At 49.1% G+C, this 21,790-nt stretch overlaps 2 protein-coding genes across 12 annotated transcripts in view; one reads left to right on the plus strand and one right to left on the minus strand.

The window, feature by feature from the left end:
- MMS19 (MMS19 homolog, cytosolic iron-sulfur assembly component) overlaps positions 1-12,333 on the plus strand; it is a 33,086-nt gene extending 20,753 nt beyond the window's left edge. For 2 of the 5 annotated variants that reach the window (XM_025880709.2, XM_025880713.2), the window contains 23 exons: positions 2,013-2,099; positions 2,560-2,634; positions 3,218-3,295; positions 3,815-3,953; positions 4,206-4,360; positions 4,614-4,692; positions 4,977-5,102; positions 5,495-5,576; positions 5,884-5,984; positions 6,063-6,236; positions 7,157-7,312; positions 8,134-8,233; positions 8,727-8,829; positions 9,158-9,226; positions 9,447-9,573; positions 10,055-10,155; positions 10,299-10,355; positions 10,492-10,678; positions 10,998-11,080; positions 11,207-11,371; positions 11,453-11,512; positions 11,782-11,882; positions 11,962-12,333. In XM_025880709.2, the coding sequence (XP_025736494.1) occupies positions 2,013-2,099; positions 2,560-2,634; positions 3,218-3,295; positions 3,815-3,953; positions 4,206-4,360; positions 4,614-4,692; positions 4,977-5,102; positions 5,495-5,576; positions 5,884-5,984; positions 6,063-6,236; positions 7,157-7,312; positions 8,134-8,233; positions 8,727-8,829; positions 9,158-9,226; positions 9,447-9,573; positions 10,055-10,155; positions 10,299-10,355; positions 10,492-10,678; positions 10,998-11,080; positions 11,207-11,371; positions 11,453-11,512; positions 11,782-11,882; positions 11,962-11,989 (2,433 nt within the window). In that variant the 3' untranslated portion in view covers positions 11,990-12,333. The remainder of the gene's footprint in view (positions 1-2,012; positions 2,100-2,559; positions 2,635-3,217; positions 3,296-3,814; positions 3,954-4,205; positions 4,361-4,613; positions 4,693-4,976; positions 5,103-5,494; positions 5,577-5,883; positions 5,985-6,062; positions 6,237-7,156; positions 7,313-8,133; positions 8,234-8,726; positions 8,830-9,157; positions 9,227-9,446; positions 9,574-10,054; positions 10,156-10,298; positions 10,356-10,491; positions 10,679-10,997; positions 11,081-11,206; positions 11,372-11,452; positions 11,513-11,781; positions 11,883-11,961) is intronic. The other 3 variants (XM_025880710.2, XM_025880711.2, XM_025880712.2) reach the window with 3 other exon arrangements.
- A 204-nt stretch (positions 12,334-12,537) lies between these two features.
- ZDHHC16 (zDHHC palmitoyltransferase 16) lies at positions 12,538-21,778 on the minus strand. 7 transcript variants are annotated; one of them, XM_073904366.1, is made up of 12 exons: positions 21,580-21,778; positions 18,179-18,352; positions 17,838-18,085; positions 17,476-17,670; positions 17,242-17,330; positions 16,832-16,860; positions 16,078-16,211; positions 15,896-15,943; positions 14,962-15,047; positions 14,202-14,325; positions 13,931-14,001; positions 12,538-13,127 (listed from the first exon to the last, which is right to left on the minus strand). In XM_073904366.1, exons 3-12 carry the CDS (start codon positions 18,078-18,080, stop codon positions 13,013-13,015), a joined length of 1,134 nt encoding a protein of 377 aa, XP_073760467.1. In that variant the 5' UTR covers positions 18,081-18,085; positions 18,179-18,352; positions 21,580-21,778; the 3' UTR covers positions 12,538-13,012. The 7 variants fall into 7 exon arrangements, with proteins under 7 accessions (XP_073760467.1, XP_073760465.1, XP_025736280.1 ...); XM_073904364.1 differs by having other exon boundaries at positions 18,179-21,245; XM_025880495.2 differs by lacking the exon at positions 18,179-18,352 and adding an exon at positions 21,305-21,366.
- Positions 21,779-21,790: the final 12 nt, after the last annotated feature.

Consider the following 21,790-nt stretch of genomic DNA (forward strand, 5'->3'; position numbering starts at 1 on the left):
AACCATTTAAAAATGTAAAAGGGGATTGAGAGTACACTTATCTTGATGAGCACCAAGTAATATGTAGAATCACTGAATCACTATATTATATACCTGAAACTAATTTAACACTGTAAACTACACTGGAATTAGAAGGAAAAAAATGTAAAAACCATGCTTAACTTGGCCATACATACAGTCTCAAGTGGTTGCTTCCTATTCCTAATGCAAAGGAGATGTTGAATCTTCCTTTACCATCACCCTTGGGATTCCTTTATCCTTGCTCTTGCATCAGAGACCCTATTTCCCCAGGCCGTCTACTGCAGCTATAGCTCTAAGATTAGAGACGTCTGTTGTACCTTCTCCAGAGAATTAAACGTCCAGATTCTGCTGGAGAGCTGGAGAACGGGAGGAGCTGGGAAGCAATCTAGGTGGTCAGATTTCTTCTCTAACCCCACTCCCAATTCCAAAGGCACCCGGTACTGCAGTGTATATGGGTAGTTACTCAGCTTTTCCCAAGCCTACTGAGGATTCTGTTGTCTTGGCCTGTTGAGTCATTTTCTTATCCATCTGCTTTTCAGCTCCTAAAATTTTATTGCCAGCACCTCTTAACCTATTTTCTTCAACCTTTAGCTTTATGTCTTTTAAATTTTTATTTCTATTTTTTTTTAAGTAAGCTCTACACCCAGTGTAGGGCTTGCACTCACAACCCCAAGATCAGGAGTTGCATACTCTATCAACTGAGCCAGATAGGTGCTCCTAGCTTTATATTTTGTTTTTTTTGTTTTGTTTGTTTTGGTTTTTGGTTTGTAGATTTTATTTATTTATTTGAGAGAGAGAACACAAGCGGGGGAGAGGGAGAGGGAGAAGCAGTCTCCCTGCTGAGCAAGGAGCCCAGTGCGGGACTCGATCCCAGGACCCTGGGATCATGACCTGAGCTGAAGGCAGATGCTTATGGACTGAGCCACCTAGGCGCCCTAGCTTTATGTCTTAAAAGAAAATCCCTTTGCTATATTTTTGGTGTTGCTTCTAAAGAGGAAAAGGAAAATCTGATACATGCTTTCAGTCTGGCTTTTTGACACAGAAACCATCAATGCTTTTTATGTTCCCAGAATTATACCTTTTTTATAAGGGTGAAAAAATAGAAATGTCCATCAAAGGGGAATTATTTAAATAAATTGTGGCTCAACTATACAATGAAATAGTATCAGCCACTAAACCTAATGTGAAAGAATAATTTAATATTACAAAAAAATGGACCTAATATATTAAGTGGGAAAAGAAGATCATAAATCATATGTTCAAAACAATCACACTTTCTTTTTTTTAAGATTTTATTTATTTGGGCGCCTGGGTGGCTCAGTTGTTAAGCGTCTGCCTTCGGCTTGGGTCATGATGCCAGGGTCCTGGGATCGAGTCCCGCACTGGGCTCCCTGCTCAGCGGGAAGCCTGCTTCTCCCTCTCCTACTCTCCCTGCTTGTGTTCCCTCGCTTGCTGTCTCTGTTAAATAAATATATATATTTTTAAAGATTTTATTTATTTTTCAACAGAGAGAGAGACAGCGAGAGACGGAACACAAGCAGGGGGAGTGGGAGAGGGAGAAGCAGGCTTCCCGCTGAGCAGGGAGCCCAGTGCGGGACTCGATCCCAGGACCCTGGCATCATGACCTGAGCCAAAGGCAGATGCTTAACAACTGAGCCACCCAGGCGCCCCAACAATCACACTTTTAAAAGTATATTTTAAAGAGAAAACAGTGTCTACTAACATATAGTCACAATATATATAGAGAGAAGAAAAATAATGTACCAGAAAGAGTGCTTCTCTCTTGAGTGGCAAGATGATAGATCAGATAGAAAATAAATGCCCAACAGACAGAAATTCTCAAGGAATGTGTAAGCAAGTCTTCCTGCTGGGGCCTCCTGTCACACTATTCTGTCCGATTGGGTTAAATTTCACCCAATGCTGGGTTAAATCATGTGTCTAAGAGTGGTCTGAAGAGTTGTGCAAACCCTTAGCCCTTCTCCCTTTTCCAGCCACCTAATGATCCCCATGGTATCCAGAGAGAAGATCTCATCCTGAGTCTTCGAGCTGTGCTGGCTTCGACACCACGATTTGCCGAGGTGGGTCTAGCCAAGGTTAGGTGTGTAGCCTCTGCCCAAAGAAGGCTCTGAAGAAAGAACAGTAAGAGCATGGGGAAAAAGAAAGATCCAGAATACATTTTTAGGGTATGGCATCCTGCAAGTGTCTTCAGGCTTATGTGGCAAGTATCTTCAGATCTTCAAAGTGGAAACCTTTACCATCTCTTTGTTTAAAATAATAATCCAATCTCTATATGGTGCTATCTTTTAAAATCCTGTAGTGTTGCCAACTAGCTCATTTTTCAGGTTAACTGGGAGTCTGGCCGCAGCTTGGCAGGAAGGTTGGTTTACAGTCACAACTCCTGACTCAACTTTTTGTAGCTCTTTAATGTAGCCCCTACCCCTGGGGACAGGTGGTAATAAGGGTGTAGTTGACCTTGGTGCTTTGGTGTGGCTATGACACTACCCATCTCAGGCTTCAGTTCTTCCTTCTCTCCCACAGTTCCTGCTGCCCCTGCTGATTGAGAAAGTGGATTCTGAGATTTTGAGTGCCAAGCTGGATTCTCTGCAGACTCTGGTGAGGGATTTCTCTTTTTTTCCAGGGTCCAGCTGCCTTTAGACAATGTAGAGGTACTAAAGGGTATAGACTCAGAGTCAGGGAATAGTTCAGTGGCCTTCATGAGAGGGATACCCAGAATCTGGGCCTGTATGTTGACCCAAAGCCCTCCCAGCTACATATTGTCTGGTCCAATAGTAACTGAGTGGCAGCTGAGGAAAGGCTGACCAGGGCTCCTCCTTTTTTTTTTTTTAAGATTTTATTTATTCATTTGAGAGAGAGAGAATGAGGGAAAAGCAGACTCCCCGCTGAGCTGGAAGCCCAACATGGGACTCGATCCCAGGACGCTGAGATCATGACCCGAGCTAAAGGCAGACCCTTAACCATCTGAGCCACCCAGGCATCCCAGGGCTCCTTCTTTATGCTTGTTTTCCATCAGTCAGGATGAGCTCCCATTTTTCTGTGACCTGATAGGATTCTTGTGAAATCCTGCTGGTTCTTCTGCTCAGAGCCATGCTTCTTCAGGTGCCATTTTGCTGAGGTGCCTGCATGTCCTCGGAAGTCTGATTGTGTAGATAGCTGATACCTACACTTTCCTTGGCAGAATGCTTGTTGTGCTGTGTACGGCCAGAAGGAACTAAAGGACTTCCTTCCCAGCCTTTGGGCTTCTATCCGCAGAGAGGTGAGTGTTAATTAGATAAACTCACTACTCTTAACTCCCAGTTGTCAGGCATCAGAGGAAGTAACACACCCTGTCCTTTTCCCTGTCGCAAGCCAGTAAAGGGGCATACATCTAGTTGAATGACGGGGGAGAAAGTCCCTACATAGGGTCAGCTGTTTGGTGATGGCACACAATCACTTTTGCATCCTTCCATGGTAAGGAGCATAGGTCATGGTGCCAGAGGCACCATACTTAATAAGGGGGTGGAGGGGAGAGGAAGAGAGGTAGGAAAGGGGATCCCAATAGCCAATGCTCCAAGTCGGTATCCTGTTTCTCAAAAAGTATGTGTACCAATTCTAGTGGGGCTAAGGACTTGGTGAGAATACACCTGTTGAGATGAAACTCACTTCAGGGGTTAATTTCCATTGCTCTGCCCTAAAGGCTCTCAAAGCCCACCTCTCAAAGAAAACAGGCAATGGGTGGGTGGGCTCTCACCTTGTGCAGGCTCACCTCAGTAGCCATGGGATCCCTCCCTGACAGGTGTTCCAGACGGCAAGTGAGCGGGTGGAGGCCGATGGCCTGGCGGCCCTCCACTCTCTGACTGCGTGTTTGTCTCGCTCTGTGCTGAGAGCTGATGCTGAGGACTTCCTTGACTCCTTCCTTAGCAACATTCTACAGGGTAATGGGGCCATGGCAGCCAGAAAGGGGGTTGAGCACCACAGAAAGAAGTTCCATAAAGCCAGTGACCTTTTATGACTAGCCCTCCATGTTCAGTGATTTGGGTGCTGGAGCCCTACTTTGAATTAAAAACACTTTGAGTGGTAACTGCTAGCAAACTGTCCCAGGTCTCAATCTCTAACTTCTGTGGACTGCAGGGGAATCAGGCAACATTCAGCCTACTCCCCAGGTCTGTGATGTGCTGCCTCTCTAGACTGCAGGCACCATCTTTGTGAACCGGACATGAAACTGGTGTGGCCTAGTGCCAAACTATTGCAGGCAGCTGCAGGTGCATCTGCTCGGGCCTGTGACCACATCACCAGCAACGTGTTGCCTTTACTGCTGGAACAGTTCCACAAGCACAGTCAGGTAAGGAGATGGAATCTTTTGAGGAAATGATGGGACCTCTTGCTAGGATCCCTTTCACAGAGAGAGAGCTAAGTGTTGAGCTTCTCCCAGATCGTATATCTTGGGTTTTGCTCTCATCAGTTGCTGCTGGTTTCCTTGTTGATTCTCTTCCTGACACTCTTACATAAAAGAATAATTCTCCCTCCTTCGAGAGGAGCAGGACTGAAATCCTTTAAAATATTCTTTGATCCCTATACACCTTAAAACATTACAGAGCAACCAGCGACGGACAATCCTTGAAATGATCCTGGGTTTCTTGAAGCTGCACCAGAAATGGAGCTATGAAGACAAGGGTGAGATCACCTTCCAGGTGTGGTGTCCTAGGGGCTGCTGAGCACTGTATTCCTATAAAGGATGGCAGGCAAAGAATGCTGCAGAGAAGTACTCTAGAACAACAGTGGTCCTGTTGTTCTGAGGTTGTAGCACAAGAGAACACTTAATCAGATGAGGCCTGTTTATTTTTTCCCCAGTGTACTTCCTGGACACCCAGTGGATTAAGTTCTTTGAATCTTGCCCCAAGTTGTCTTTGCAACACTGCTAAGTCAGGGCTTCCCTCTAACCTGGACTTTGTCCCTAGATGAAAGGCCGCTGAATGGCTTCAAGGACCAGCTATGCTCATTGGTGTTCATGGCTCTGACAGACCCCAGCACCCAGCTTCAGCTTGTTGGCATCCGTACACTCGCAGTCTTGGGTGCCCAGCCAGGTACACTTAAGAGAAAGAGAAAAGAAAGGGTATTGGTCCTTCCTTGCGATTTTCTGTCTTTAATGAAGAGCAACCTTAATACCCTAGTTCTCACCGCAACTGTGGATGATTTGGGATTTCTTTTTTTTTTTTAAGATTCTATTTGAGAGAAAGAGAGTGTGCATAAGCGGGGGGAGGGGCAGAGAAACAAGCAGACATCCTGCTGAGCGGCGAGCCTGACAGCGCAGGGCTTGATCCCAGGACCCTGAGATCATGACCTGAGCCAAAGTCAGCAGCTTAACCGACTGAACCACCCAGGCGCCCCGCAGTTTGGGATATCTCATAGGACTTTGGAAAGGGTTGTGGTGGCTACAGAGGAAGAAAGATGAGGTTTGTGTTTCTTTCTAACACAGATCTCCTGTCTTCTGGGGACTTGGAGCTGGCAGTGGGTCACCTGTACAGACTGAGCTTCCTGGAGGAGGACTCCCAGAGTTGGTGAGACTCAAAAGCAGCGAGATAGAGCAAGCTGTTCCAGGGCTCTGTGCTTCTGACCCTTGACTATCCCTAGGGGAGGGGGGCCCTGTGCTTGATTCTGCCTGCCAACTGATTGGAGATGTCAGACTTGCCTCTTTTGAGGGCATCAAGAAGCCCTGTACAACTTGGTGGTATAGGAACTTCTTGAGTCCTGCTCTTAAGCAAGGCAGGCTTGGGAGTCCACACCCCTGAGTCTTCTTAGTGGCAGGCCTAGGCAAGAGACCTGTGGGCCAGGGCTCAGCTATTGCTCATCTGCACTGTGCCCCAGCAGGGTGGCAGCACTGGAAGCATCAGGAGCCCTGGCCGCTCTCTACCCCGTAGCCTTCAGCAGTCACCTCGTGCCCAAGCTTGCTGAGGAACTGCGCAGAGGTATATGTCTCTGTCCTCTGTGGCTCACCCCTTCCCAGGGATGTTTGGGGCCTTCATGTGTGCCATCACACAGTGAAGTCATGTCTCCTGGGTTGCTTTCAGGGGAGTTAGATTTGACTAGAGGGGATGAGCCCACCAAATGCTCCCGGCGTCTGCGCTGTTTGCAAGCTTTGTCAGCTGCATCAGCACATCCCAGTATTGTCAAGGAGACCCTGCCTCTGCTGCTACAGCATCTCTGCCAGATGAACAAAGGTAATACCAGGAATAACCATCAAGGAGCTGGGCTGAATGGGGAGCCGTAGGCAGGTTTGGAGTTGATGCCTCTTAAGTCAGTGGTTCCATTGGTGGCTCTATGTAAGAGTCACATGGGAACCTTTAAAAAATGTCGATGGCCTGGGCCTCAATTCAGCTGAGTCAGTCTCTGAGGAGGGATGGGGCTTGAACAATGGGAATTGTTGAGTGTCCAGGTGATTTCAGTGTGAAGTCAGAATTGAAAAGCACCACTCTAGGGCCGTGCTACTCAAAATGTGTTCCATCCACCAGCAGCATGGGCGCTGTCTGGGAACTTGTTGCAAGTGCAGAATTTCAGGCCCTCCTGATCAGAATTTGAACAGGATCTTCAGCTAGCTCATACGCACCACTGCTCCAAGGCATAAGTGACAGCAGCTGTTGCTACTGTGGACCTATGCAAGCTCACTGTGGACCCTCACTAATTCCCTAAGCTCCTAGCTTGGCACTGCCCAGCCCTCTGTGGCATATCCAGTGGGTGTTCCAGCAGCCGTTACGTAGTAGAAAGAACACTGGACTAGGAGTATGGCCGGGGTTTGACTCCTCTAACTTTGCACTTAATGTGACCCTGGAAAACCACTGATGGTTTCATTTAGCCTCCTCATCCTCCTGTATGAAATGGGGGAAATGATACTTCTCGGGTGGTTGTGAAAACGAAAGGAGAAAACGTATGAGTGTTTCTATTGCAGAGATGGCACAGAGCTGGTTCTGCTCCAAAATCGGAGGTGAAAAAGAACAGCCAAGAGAATAAAATTATTTGGCTCTTTATAAGACACTCTTGGACTCTTTAGTCACTCATCTTTGATACTCTTCCCATATTCTGTATCTGAAAGACCTGGAAGTGCTTTTAAAGAAACGACAGACAATATTTTCTCACCACACAGGGAATATGATTGCAGGAACCAGTGAAGTTATTGCCGTCTGTCAGAGCCTCCAGCAGGTGGCAGAAAAATGCCAGCGGGACCGCGAGAGCTGCTGGTATTTCCATCAGACAGCTTTACCTTGCCTGCTTGCCTTGGCTGTGCAGGCTTCCATGCCAGGTGACTCTCTGCACCCCACACTTCTCTAGCTATGCCTCCTCTGGGCCTCAGCCATCCGCTAATGTTGAACAGCGCTGCCACCCTGAGGCTATCACTGGTATTACATTTTGTACCGGCAGAGGCTTCTTTTGACTCCTTTGTCCCCGAGGTGAGATTTCACTTCAAGCAAAGGGTGCCAGCCTGACCGGTGTTAGCAACACTCAAAAGGATGCACACCTTTTCTCTCTATAACTGCTATGTAATTAGTTTAGCTAGAATGAGGCTCTGGAGTTAAGCTGACCTGGTTGGGTTTCATCTTCAACTCCACTCCTTGTTAAGTGAAGATATTTAGCCTTTGTATGCCTCTGTTCCCTCGCTTATAAGGGGAAGATAAAGAGTAGTATCTACGTCACAGGGTAGTTAGTAAGGAGTAAATAAGAATGTGTGGTGCATATAGTATGTACCTATGGTGGTTCCATGTAGGTAACTGCTGTGATAATGAAGACCCGTGACGATACATCTGTGTTATCTTTAAGTTTTGGAAAAAACTAAAATATTTCTGAAGTTTAAGGTCATAATAGCTAGCTTTATTTTCCACATTGCCCAGTCTAAAGGACAGCACAGAGTTCTCAAGAACTCTTTGTGGCCCACGTTAACCACTCCTTCTGGTGCCGTGCTGGTGCTCAGGGCTACTTGGTGCTCTAACCCCACTAGAGGACAGGTTAGAAACTGCTGCCATTGTGACTGGAGCCCTGATGATGACAGGACCTAATCATCTGAACCATAGTCGTAGCCTGGTGATTCTGTGTGTGTGTGTGTGTGTGTGTGTGTTGATTTTTCAGAGAAAGAACACTCAGTTCTGAGAAAAGTACTGTTGGAGGATGAGGTCTTGGCCGCCATGGTGTCTGTCATTGGCACTGCCACTACCCACTTGAGCCCTGAGTGAGTATAATCATTGATGTGGCTTGATCCTAGGCGGGAGGATAGCAGTCTTGGGGAGAAGCAGCAGGTAGCTGCCTTCTGAGCTGTCCTTTTACCCAGAATCAAATGTGGAGGGAGTAGTTTTGCTGACAGTAAAAGGAAGGTGCTTTTTAGCACCATGGACTATGAGGGTAGTGGAGGCATGGGCTAATGGTTCTTAGCTACAGATGTGCATAAGAATCACCAATGGAGCATTTTTTTTTTTTTAATATATGTTGAGTTCTCTAGACTGTAAACTCCAGGAGAACAGGGATTTAATCTATCTGGTTCACTGCTAAATCACCAGGGCCTAAAATGGGAACGGTTCTTAGCACATAATATATGCTGAATTAATACTTGCTGAATGAGTGAATGATCATGTTCTGGCCCATTGACTCAGTGACTCTAATGTGAACTCAAGGTACTTCAGTTCAGAACCCTGGCTCCTTGGTGATACGTAGTCTTCCATCCCCAGCTTAGCTGCCCAGAGTGTCGCCCGCATTGTGCCCCTTTTCTTGGATGGCAACATCTCCTTCCTGCCTGAAAACAGCTTCCCTTGCAGATTCCAGCCATTCCAGGTGAGGGTCTGATGGATCAGAAGGGAAAGAATCTTGGGAATTTTTTTTTTTTTTAAGATTGTAATTATTTGAGAGAGAGTACGCGCAAGAGAGCACAAGCCGTGGAGAAGGAGAAGCAGACTGCTGAGCAGGGAGCCCTATGTGGGGCTCGATCCCAGCACCCTGGGGTCATGACCTAAGCTGAAGGCAGCCGTTTAACTGACTAAGCCACCCAGGCGCCCCAGGACTTCTTTCCTTCAAATTTTTAGGGCTAATCTGGGATCGGTTTGGGGGCAGACAAGCCTGTTGCTGGCAGGACAGGCTTGCTGGAGCTCTTCTTCCTTTATAGGATGGCTCCTCAGGGCAGAGGCGGCTGGTTGCACTGCTTATGGCCTTTGTCTGCTCCTTACCTCGAAATGTGAGTACATTCGGGGAGTACCCTAGTTTAACTCTGATAAGGGGAGGCAGCTCCCAAGTGACTTCTGGACAGAAACTTGCCATGGGCTAAGCTGATCTTCTGTTTTCCTCACTGGAGAATTTAGTTCTCATCCATCCTGGCCCCTGCTGCCACTTTCTACTGGGTGTTTCTTGGAGTGCGAGTGTTCTCTTCGTGCATCACATGGTCAGGTTTTATGTAGGTGGAAATCCCTCAGCTGAACCAACTCATGCGGGAGCTTGTAGAGCTGAGCTGCTGCCCCAGCTGCCCCTCTTCCTCCACCGCTGCTGCCAAATGCTTTGCAGGACTCCTCAACAAGCTCCCTTCAGGTACTGAAATGAGGCTGGGGGTTGGGAGCCTCCCTGAATCGATTACTGATGAAATCTTGGAAGTTTAGCCCTTATGCTCTTTAAAAAAGGAGCTGCTAATAATGTAATAGGGACTCCCAAGGGACAGCCCTTGGGACAAGAGTTGGGACCAGAGTTGGGCAAAGCATTAAGGGACACAGGAAGATAAGAGGGTTCAAGGAGAGTGCTCTGTCTAGGTCTGTCATCCTACTCACCACAGGGAGCTATTAGAGATGATTTTTTACTAGAAGTAGACTGCTCTTTCCAAATACTAGCACCCATGTTAGGAGATACCAGACTCTCATGCTAGTGTCCTAGAGCTGAGTGAGCAAAGTCACAGCCAGAATGATACTGTTCTCTTCTAAAGGCTTCTCAGGGAGCTCTGCATTTAAATGACTTCTATCCTTTGTTGTTAAAGGAGAAATGTGTATGTAGCCTCTCCATCAGTGTTTCTTATTTTTAGGGCAACAGCTGGATGGATTCCTGCAGCTAGCTGTGGACAGAGTAGAGGCTGGCCTGAGCCCTGGGCCCTGTCGTAGTCAGGCCTTCACACTGCTTCTCTGGGTACGGAGCCAAAATGGATTCTGGTTAGACAGAGACAATGATGTCTGGCTAAATAAAATTTCTCCATTTGACCTTGAACCATAAGCATGCTTCTTGGAGTTCTGGGGTTTGAGTGTCATGCCCTGTTTTCTTTCTGATTACAGGTAACAAAGGCCCTAGTACTCAGATATCATCCTCTCAGCTCCTGCCTTACAGACCGGGTAAGTCCATTCTGGAGACAGGAGAGCCAAGGACCTACACAGAAACTTCCCTCTTTATTCTCCCAGAAAGGACAGCCATCCTCCTCTTGAGTATTTAAGACTGATTCTTCTCTTCTGGTGCACCTCTTTTCTCCAGCTCATGGGCCTCCTGAGTGATCCAGAGCTAGGCCCAGCAGCAGCCGATGGCTTCTCTCTGCTCATGTCCGACTGCACGGATGTGCTGACCCGTGCTGGCCATGCTGAGGTGCGGATCATGTTCCGCCAGCGGTTCTTCACAGATAATGTGCCTGCTTTGGTCCAGGGCTTCCATGCTGCTTCCCAAGGTGAGAAGGCTCTAAAAGAAAGGCCCCAAATATATAGACCTTTCCTTTGCTCAGGCCACATTCTCTCAAATAATTTAGGACCCGAGTGCTTCTTTAGAGCTATACTGTCATCTGTACCTGAAAGGCTAAATTTCCACATTCTTGTCCCACTTTTTTCCTTTGATGAGCCTATCTTGCCTTTTCTGTGTGTGAGGGTTTTGGGGGTTTTTTTTCCAACCTTTTTCTAGGCTGATGTCCCAGCTTCATAGAGATTGGAGTTGAATTCCCAAGCTCTATGTCTGAGACCAGTTTCTCCCTAAGCTTTTCCATGTTTTTACAGATGTGAAGCCAAATTACCTAAAGGGCCTGTCTCATGTCCTTAATAGGCTGCCTAAGCCTGTGCTCTTGCCAGAGTTGCCCACGGTAAGCCCTGCAGTCAGAGCCTCAAACAGGGACTAAGCCACTGACCCCAGCCAGGGCATGGTGGGGTGGAGGGAAAGCAGGCTCATCACATACGTGATCGTGCCCGCCTTCTCTGTGGCCCCTTAGCTGCTTTCCTTGCTGCTGGAAGCCCTGTCCTGCTCTGACTGTGTAGTACAGCTCTCCACCCTCAGCTGCCTTCAGCCTCTTCTATTGGAAGCCCCCCAGGTCATGAGTCTTCACGTGGACACCCTCGTCACCAAGTTTCTGAACCTCAGCTCTAGCCCTTCCATGGTGCGTTAAGCCCCCACAACTCTTTGGCGCCTATGTCTCTCCTTCATGGGTCTCCCGTCACCCTCTATGGTTGTGTTCCAGGCTGTCCGGATTGCTGCACTGCAGTGTATGCACGCTCTTACTCGTCTGCCCACCCCTGTGGTGAGTACCTGAGATAGTCCTCTCTGGCCTGGACCCTTCTTAGAAGAGCCAGAGAAGTACCTTTTTGCCTTAATCAAGTGGGACTGGCCACCCTGCTGTGTGATTGAGTATACACAGGCAGGGATTTGCCTGATAGAACAGCCATCCTGCCACAGAGCATTCTCTGGAATCACTAAAGGAGAATAGGAAGAACATTAGTCGTAGAGTCAGAGAAGCAGCCCTTTCAGTTGCTTTGGTTGAGCAAGGCCGTGACTCTTCTAACTCCACAGCTGCTGCCGTACAAACCACAGGTGATCCGAGCTTTAGCCAAGCCCCTGGATGACAAGAAGAGACTGGTACGCAAGGAGGCAGTATCAGCCAGGGGAGAATGGTGAGTTTCTAGGTCATGGGCAAGATGGGTTTGAAATGAGCCTCATCGCTGATGCTGCCAACATTCTTTTTGCCTACAGGTTTCTGCTGGGGAGCCCTGGCAGCTGAGCCCTCAGTCCTGGACTAGGCTGTTCTACAGACAATCTAACCTGGAATTACTAACTATCAAGCCATCTTGCCCAAGGCAGGGAGACCACTGGCCTCTGATTGCCTCTCCCTGGGCCACTGTTGCATGGCTCTATAACATAGGAATCCTGACTTCTAATGGCTTTGTGAAGTAACTGAGTGTGAGACCACTTGTGTTTGAAGAAAGATTTTGGTCTTGGGGCTCTTCCATTTGTCAGAAAAAGGGAGATATGCTGCTGAGAGGCGAATGCAGATGAATGTGGCTTTGAGGACCAGAATGATGGATGTGTGTGTACCTACTACAGAATAAAGATTTCTTTTGGTAATGGGGCGGTCAGGTATTTCCCCCTTTCCACTTACGTCTCTGTGGCACCTAACTAGAGCACCACTGCATACGCTTAGAGGAACACTAACAATTCTTTGGGGCATCCACCCCATCAAGTAGAGCACAGGAAGCATGACCAAAACACTAGGCCTTGACCCTGACTTCTCCCTTCCTCACCCTCTAGTAAAAGCAAAGAGAAGCTACATATCTTTAAAAATCAAATACCTTTATTTTTCACCTTCAGCAGCATGTGAGAAGTGGCAGTGACCTCAGCAGTAGGACTGGTGTCTTGCCCTGTTGAGAAGCCAGAATCTCCATTCTACTGTTCAGGTGTTTTCTCAGATAGCAAGTGGAAGAGGTGGTGGCCAACCCCAGTGCTGGAACCTGGAGGAGGTTGGGGTCAGCACCTGGCAAGGTTGCTAGCTGCCTAATCTCCAGTGTGGGGCTGGAACTTCAGTTTGCCTGAGCTGAGTAAAGGTCCGTCAGTCCTAGGATTTTTCCACATCATGCCTTGTTTCTGCAGTAGCCAGGAGATTGGTCCTTGAGTTGTCCCTGCATGGTACTCGAAGGCAGGCCCACTGACTCTTTTTGCCCAAGGATTCCAAGAAGCTATCCTTGGAGGCCCTTGAGACAATGCAGGAAGCAGAGTGGTGCTCAAGCTATGGCTGACACAATCCAGCTCACACTGCCATCACAGAGGCTGAGTGAGCAGTCACCCAGGGAGGGGGGTCCCAGCTCATTCCATTCCCATGGGGCAGATGACTGGAAGGTAACAGCACCCGAGTAAGCCAGTGCCTACAAGAGAAGATAGAATGTCTTGAGTTCCAAGAGTTCCTGGTCTTCCCGATCCTCAGTCCTCAGCAAGGATTCAAAGTATCCTGAAGCCACCTTGGCATTAACCCCAAAGGTAACAAAAGTTCTAATTTGTGCAGTATGCCCTCTGGTGCCTCGAGGGCCTTTAGAGGTTTCAAGCTAAACTTCTAAGGGGCCACTGCAGGCAGTGACAGGCAGGACTGTAATGAGGACGGGAAAGGGAAGAGGGCAGGTACTTCTGGTCACCTGATTATTACTGTCTTGGGAATTGCAATTTGAAAAGTGGTTTACCCTTGTCTCTTGGGCTCAGGGAGCGAACTTCATTTTTTTGTCTTAGGACTTCTGTTACAAATAGATTACTGCGATCCTACATGTTGCTGGCTTGAACTCCAGACACTGCCATACAAATGGGAGGAGGTTGGTGGTCACTATGTCCTCCCTAGAGGTCCCTTCTTGACAACAGCTCTCAGGGTTCTGTTGTGGTCATCTGTAAGCCTCATATGCATGTATACCACACAGTTTTGGCCGTAAGCCCCTTTGGCTCAAATGAACAGTGGTCTCTACTCCCAGAGTCTAGATCTGCAGTGGTAGCCACTAGCCACATGTGTCTATTTAAATTAAGTGAAAATTAAATTAAAAATACAATTTATGGGTGCATTAGCCATGTTTCAAGTGTTCAACCATATGTGGCTAGTGGCTAATGTCTTAAATGGCATAGGTACAGAAAACTTCTCTTATCACAAAGAGTTCTACTGGATGGCACTGGTCTAGATGTTTTACTTTACCTTCCTGTGTCCACACCCAGGAATACCTTCCAGTTGTCCAAGCAGCCGTAGTTGTAATGATTCCTAAAAACCTAGAGCCAAGAAAAACACAGGTTTCTACAAACCCCTTTTCACTTAATCCCCTCCTAATTTTAGAGCCTAAACTGGCTAAGCTAAGGCTCAGCTAGGCAAGTTCTGACCTTTTATGATGCCTATTGGCCCTGACCATGGCTTCTGTTTTCAGGACAGCAGGTTCAGTTACCCTCCACCCCAAGCCCTCAGCCCTACTCACTCTGCCCTTGGCCTGCAGCCGACGTCTCTCCTTCTTGTTGATGTGCCTTTCGATACTAGTCTCACCTCGACTGATGAGAACAGCATGCCATACAGTTAGGGCACCCAAGGCAAGTGCTACGGAACTAAGAAAAGAGGGGCCAAGATTGGTGGCGAGCTTAGGGGAGGGGGCGGCTACAAGTAGGTCTGAATCTGAAACTGAGCTGAGCAATGATCCACTAGAGACCTCTCTGCCTAAGTCTTATCTCCCAGCCTACATCCTAGGTGAGTTGTTGCTTCAGTACATCTATAAGAAACACCAACGAAGAAGCATTGACACTTGGAAAGAAGGGTGGGGAAACAAGTCTGCATTGCTAATAAAAATGGTCCAAATCTTCTAAAATCCCCATGCTTAGGAAACAGGAGAGAAAGCACCAGGTTTAGAACAGGAGGCACACAGTTCCAACTGTAGCTCTCCCGTTCCCAGCTATGATCACACAGCAACTCACCTCACCCTCTCCTCTTCAATTCTCATCTGGAAATTGCACTGCCCTACCCTGAGGCAGGAGTTTAACTTACCTTGGCACAGAACACTCAGTGCTAGCATCCTTAGCACTCCCTGCCCCAGAACACTGAAGAAAATGAAGCACCAACTCTCTGCCAAGCTAAGTCACACTAAGAAGAGTGGTAGATGACGACTGGGTCCCTACCTACACATGGGCACTGGAATTGTTTTCCCAAAGCTGCCCCCCATTAAAGTGTCAAAAATGAATGTTCAGTACCTGCACAGGAACCAGAGGTAGACAAGACTCTTGTGAGTCACCCTTTCTCGGAAGGAGAAGGTGGGTGGTGGGGTCTGGTGATAAGTCTAGAGAAAGAAGAGCAAGGGAGTTCATTTGCTCTGTTGGTCTCCACCACAGCCCCCAGCACCTATAGGCAGGGAAGGGACCAAAGCCCAGGGTGAGAAAGTAGGGAGTTAAGCCACAGAGGAGTCAGGGTGGCAGCCAGATGGGTGGGCCAGGCCCGGCGGCATCACCATGTGGACACACACTGGGCAGAGCGGGTCTGGACAGGATGGCAAAGCACAGGAGGAGCCGACCCTGGGCCTCCAGATTTGACAACACAAATGGGGCTCCAGGGGAAGCCACTACACTTCCCAGGGATAACTCCCTTGCTATGTGGCTGCAATCCTCAAGAGAGGAGGCCCACACCCAGAATACAAGCACAAGCAGGGAGAACTGAGCTCCGATTAAGGGCTGAAAGGGCAGCAGAGATAAGTGGTATAGTCGTGAGCCCAGAACCTCTCAGTAAGGGGTCCTAAAAGGCCCGGGAGAAGGGACGATCCTGACAATGGACGCAGAAAGATCAGGACCAAAGGGTGATCAGACTGGCCCAGCCTGATCTCTGTCCCCTGGAACCCCATTACACACACTAACACAGACTCCTTGCTGCTCAGGCCATCACCAAGGCAGAGCCCTTGCTCAGCCCAAAGAAGGTGATAATGGGGTAGAGAGCCCAAAACTGTCACAAACCAGGGACTTCAGTTTACCCCAAGCCACTCGGTCAGCAGATAGCTTCCCAGAACACCCCTGATCCAGTCTTGAGAGGCCCCTCAGCCAGTCTCTACAACTCCACTAGCAGGTGGGCCCCTGCTGCCTCAGCAACCCCATCCCCCTGGCCTGAGCAGCAGGAGGCAGTGGGGTGGGGACGGCCCACCTGGTTGGCAACCGCCTGTAGTTTGTTCTTGTCGAGCTGTTTCATTTTCTAAGGGGATGGAAAACAGTACTGGTTATACTCTCAGGCCTCTAGGGCAGGGGTGCTACCAGCCCCACTTCTTAGGGACAGATTCCATGCCCCACAATTCTACTGAGCTGTCCTGCTCCTAACTATGGGCTCACCTCGATGGCAGCATAAGCTTCCCGGAAAAGGTCCCAACTTCCGTAGCTGCAGTAGACACAGCCCAAAGTCATGAAAAAGCAGAAAGAGAAGAAGTACCGATGGTTATAGTGGCCCACACAGTTGTTTAGCCAGGCTGGTGGGGGAAGGATTAAGGACAAGATCAAACAGAGCTTCTGGTCTCTCTGGTTCATCCCTGCTTCATGATGGCATCACCCAAACACAGCGCTTCCAGTCACCAAGAACTATTCCTCAAAGGCAGGAAAATATGGGACTGTTTCCAGAGGTTAAAGCTTTTCAGAGCCTTCACTAGTCCCACTGGGAAGTTGTGAAAACTGAAATCCTTCAGCAAAATGAATCTGCCAATACTTCAACCTAACTGGGGTTAACCAGCCACCTGTATGGGACAGCAGAAGGGGACCAATGGTTCTATCTGGCACACCCAGTGGACAACATGAAGCCTAAACATATCTTAACACCCCACAGATGTTAGCATGACAGTCTACAAAAGAAAGAACTGTTAGAATAGATGCCCTGCTCCAAGATCTGTCCCATAGAGAGCTTATAAGTCTCCGGCTTCCCCCCACCCCCCACCGCCCACCCCGGAGATGGCCAGTCCCCTCCACTCCTCTTCTACTAACTTTTCATAAGCCCAGTGTCCTAGGAGGGATGATGCCTTGGTTGTGGCACCACAACCCAGTGCAGGGCTCTGGAGCTAAAGAAAGGCCTCAGGCAGAAGAGATCATAAAAGGATACGGCAGTGATGATCCATCTTCAGCACACACCTGTGAGGGAGGGACACAGGCTCTGTTACGGTGGCCAAGGTTCTTGAGAGGTCAGTGCTCATCCTTTCCTACAAGGCCCAGCATCCTGCTGAGGTGGAAAGGGCACAGACTTTGAAGACAGGCCTTGCTTCAAACCCTGCTTCATTGGCTACATGATCTTTGACAAGGTTAACTCGTCTCTGAAGCTCAGTGTCCATAAGTGGTGACAATGCCTAGCCCAGGACCATCCTGAGGACCAGGTGTCACGATGTGAGGGCATGCTGCCTGGTATATGACGGGCGTTTCATGAACGTCTTCTCAAACTTTAGGTCTAAATTTTGCCCTAGGGTTTCAGCAAAAAGGCCATAGCTGGGGTTCACAGCGAGCAAAGCCAAGACCCACCTATTGCAGATGCTGCAGTGGTGTGTTCGGGCTGGCTTGGGGTAAATGCACTTCTTACAGATGGAGACTGTTGCGATATCATTCCTGCCCTGTGCAAAGGGAGAAAAGCATCAGGACAACTGTGACAGCCCAGTTTTGTACCTCAGAAGATACCAAGGCACTCTCCCTCCCCACCCCTGGGGCTGCTCCCACAGCCGGCAGCTCTATGCCTCCCACATGCCCATGGGGACCCACCTGGGGTGGGTATCCAGGTGGAGTGGTGATGGCCTGGTAGTAATGGAAGACGATAAGGATCAGATTCCAGTGGCTGTAGAAGAAGTGCCAGCAAAGCCGTGGCACTGAGTACGTTCGGAGGATGAGAGGCAGGACACACAGGTAGGCGATGGCCACGATGGAGCTGGTCAGCACAATCACCAGCACCACGAACACCTGCCAACACCAGTGAGGTCGGGGAGACACAGTGAGAGTTTGCCAACACCAAGAGCAGACTCAGGAATTTCCCTGGGGTAGGGGGCTGGTGTGGGTCCCAAACCCAATGTGGGTCCACCAGACACATGTCCTTCTGCTAGCCCAAAACATCCCTGGGCATCACTCACCACCCCACACCAGCGGATCACGTTGTCCACCAGCCAGTAGATAGGCTCAAAGGCAGCATCGACAGCGGTGTCACTGCCCCCAAAGGAGTTGTAGAGCAGGGAGCGCAGGCAGACCTTGCTGTAGCGCCAGCGCTGTACCAGGCCCCGAAGCAGAGGCGGGCGGCGGCGCCTGGAGCCCAGGAGCAGAAGCAGGCGCAGGCAGAGGCGGGCGGGCCCCAGCAGCAGGTTCCGCGGGCCCCGCATGGCTCCTAGGAGAGCACACCATTGGGAGGAGCCAGCCCAGTCCCAGCCCTCCCTAGCCCACCAGGGAGGAGGAGGCGAAGACCTAGGACGACGCCCACCTGGGCCAGCCACCAGCTGTGGGAAGTAGGGAGGTCACTTCACTTCTCTGCGGAATGGCTGGTGCCGGTGTCCCAACCAGATCACACGGGGTAGGGGCCGGAGGCTCTGAGCCTGCAGAAACCCTACTTACATCACACTACTTGGGTGCACTGCAAATCCAAGATAAGGCACGCCTAGAGCGAAGGGCCACAGTAAAGGGCTGAGGGAGAGGCAGGCTGCTCCAAGCCAAGGCAGGGTCTCTAGAGTTGCCTGTGTAGACAGACCCCTGGGTGGAGCACAGCTGATGTGCACAAAGCTGCCGCCAAGCCTCTGTGGACATGGCCATCATAGCAGAGGACTCCAGGGGTATCCTGCCTGCTGCACCCCATCGACCTACTTCCTGACAATTGTTCTTCACCAAGGAATGGCCAGTGGGGGAGTAAGTGCGTAGCATGTGGATCCTACATCTAGATCTGCCCTGGTGCTGAATCTCTGCAAAAGATATTCATCTTTCCTACTTTCTCTGAGCTGATGTTACAGGCCACCAGACCCAACCTGGTAGCATGAGAGTCCCTGCCTTCTGTCAGGACACCTCAGCTATCCTGCATGACATAAGATGCTTTGTCTCCAATTCCAGTCCCAGCCCCACCCCAAGGATACAAAAGTCAAGACAATTTCAGTTGTTCACAGCAGAATAACACCACCGGCAGGAGACCCTGGCAGTGGGAGAGGGGCCTTCATGCTGTGGTTCATGAAGAGCACAGAGCCTATCCTCTGTGATGAATCTCCCCTGCCCAGTTCTAGCTGGACACTCATGAGTCTTCTCTGCAGCTGCTGCCCTTGGCCCCAAGCTTCCCAACCAGCCTTCCCACCCTGCAAGTACCTTCATCTCCTCTATGTGATTTCTACTTCACTCAATAGCCATGGCAGGTCAGCTGCCCAGGCAACATCCAGCACAGAAGTCATGGGCTCCTTCAACGTTAGTCTCCTCAATTCTGCAGCTTAAAGCCCTTACCAGAAAAGAAATTATCTGATTTTCCCCTAGGGCTACTCTGTCCTCAGCAACTCCACTGACTTATTTAACAGGCAGCTCAAAACCCAACAGAAACTGGAGGAGGCTGCTCCACTGGAGTGTTGGTTTCAGTTCAGTAACTGGAGCAAGGTACTCTCCTTGCACACTGGCTAATCACTAGAGGCCTTTCAAAACAACAACAACAAAAAAAAACCACTTCATTACCTCCTTCCACAAGTCCTGTAATGACCTAAGGCAAAAAGGAATCCGGGAGACAAGACCAGCAAAGAGAAGAAAGACAATTCAGTAAGGACCTACGGTGCATCAGAATAAAGAAACTGGCCATTCCCATCACTCCTAGGAGCTAAGAGATTTAAGAAGCAGTGTTGAAACGAAAGAAAGGAAAAAGTGATCCTTCCTACTTCCTCTTGAGTTGGAGTCCTGTTGCTTGGAACCATGATTTGGCTTGAAGCATGAATTTTCAAAATAGTGCATGGCTGTAGTCAAATGTAAGACAGGAACATTTTACCCCACAACAAATCCAAGTGACTCAGATTGTCCACATCACTGTTCATTCCCTTACTGTGGCTAATGGAGAGTTTCCTATTTGCTAAAATACTCTTTACAGCAACAGCTTGCAAATAAGATGCCTTCCCCACCTGTTAATGAACACAAATTATATGCCATCTCTCCTGTCTACAAAAAACCCAGAAACATTCCTTTTCCGATTCTCCACCTTTCAGACTGTCCTCAACCACCTCTGGTATTCCTGAGCTCTATAGGAAATGCCTGCCTCAAGGACTAGACTTACTCTCATCTACCCCATAACTTGACTACTTAGGGCTCCATACTGCCCTTAAGTAGCTCTGTGACCTTGGGCAAATCACCCAACCCTGCTGGAACTCAATCTCCTTGTGTCCTCATTCAGTGACAGGGTAGGGTTAAATGCTAAGGTCCTTTCCAGCTCTAACCCTTTATTGTTCTATATATACAATTGGTTAAGGTATAAATGAATAGTTTACAAAATGCCTAGCACAATAAACTGGCTCATAGAAGGGCTCAATAATTGCTTGTTGAAAGAATGGAGGATGCAGAAGTGGTGAGGCTGGTCAGACGTCTATCTGTGCTACAAATAATAGCAAGTGCACTCCTGCCAATGTGGTAACACTAAAAAAGTATCTGATGCTATCATTCTTCACGGTCAGTAAAAAGAAATAGAAACCATTGTTAGAATCATAGCACTTAAGAGCTAGAAAGGATTTTAGAAAATATGTCCAGCCAGAAATCAACCCAAACATGTAAACTGAAAGCTTGTAGATGCAGATCAGATTTGAGTGAAGAGTTTGAAGCCAACTCCCTCCCAACTCATTTTAGCTAGTGGGGTTTAGAGGGTATGGGGATGCCAGGGAAGAGATACTGTGGTCCATGGGACCACACTTGAACATACGAAGTTCCTCATTTCTCAGGAAATTGAGCTAAACCAGAATTGAAAAAAATTGTGTGTGTGTGTTGTGGTGGGGGGTGGAGAATCAGAGTGAACACGGAAGGAAACAGAGCAAAGCAGAGCTTCACTATCACCCCAAGCACAAGCCTTTAGTACTCTGATCCCTCAGCAGCAACCACAGGCCATAGTGCCGTCTGCCACCAGATTAGAGGGGATTGATGGCCACAGCACTCCCCTCTTTCCAAGGCTCTAAGTCACCATCTGTTTTCCAAGGGGAAACTGGATTGGTGGGGGCTAGAGGGTTTGCACAGGGAGGGACATATTCCAAAGCCACCAGAAGGCAAGGGAAACTGAGATGAAAGTCATAGCAAATCTCATCTGGACAAAGATGCTGCTCTCAGGATGTTTGCTGTGTTAAGCAGTAGTTGTCAGTCATCAGTAAGAGCAGCATTCTACTCGTGCAGACTTCCCTTCCGGACTAACATGTTTGAAAGAGAAAAAGTTAAGGATGGGCCCACACGACCTGAGATCCTTTTGAGAGGATCCGACTGCAAGATCTGAAGCTGCAGTCAATAAAAACCGGGAACAGGCTTTATTCCTGAATGGGGTGGCGTAGTCAAAGTGCGATGGACTGGAAGTAAAAAACAAAACAAAACAAAAAAAAAACTTGGGTTCCCGTTTGGGCTCTACCTTGAACTATCTTTGAGCCACTGGACAAGTCAAATCCTGTCTCTGGATGTGAGTTTCCAAATCTGTAAAATGGGCAAGTTGGGTTGGCTGACCTCCTTCCAGCTCCGCGCGTTACGCTGCCCGAAGGGGCACTCCCCAAGACTTGTGCAGGGCACTGCCGTGCAGGGCGGGGCAAGAAGAGAACAGGAACCCGGGCTCACGAAAAGGCCCCGAACAGGGCCCGACCCTAGAAAAAAGGGCAGCACTGGGAGCAAAGGCCGCGGCTCCGCTCTTACCTGCCGCCTGCCGACTCCCCAGTCAGCCAAATGGAACCCCACAGCCTCCGCCGCCGCTCACTGCCACCCCCTCCAGCTCCGCAACCCGGCCGGGCCCGTCTCAGTCCAACCAACCATCGCCCGCCACCCACAGCACCAGACCGCAGACTGGGACCCGCCGCCAGGCCATCCTGGACCACAGGCGCACGCGCAGGCGGTCTGGAGCCCCGCC

Source organism: Callorhinus ursinus, unplaced genomic scaffold, assembly GCF_003265705.2.
Source record: "Callorhinus ursinus isolate GAN/ISIS: 27379988/994484 unplaced genomic scaffold, GSC_fseal_2.0 scaffold20, whole genome shotgun sequence".
Classification (NCBI taxonomy): Eukaryota; Metazoa; Chordata; class Mammalia; order Carnivora; family Otariidae; genus Callorhinus; species Callorhinus ursinus.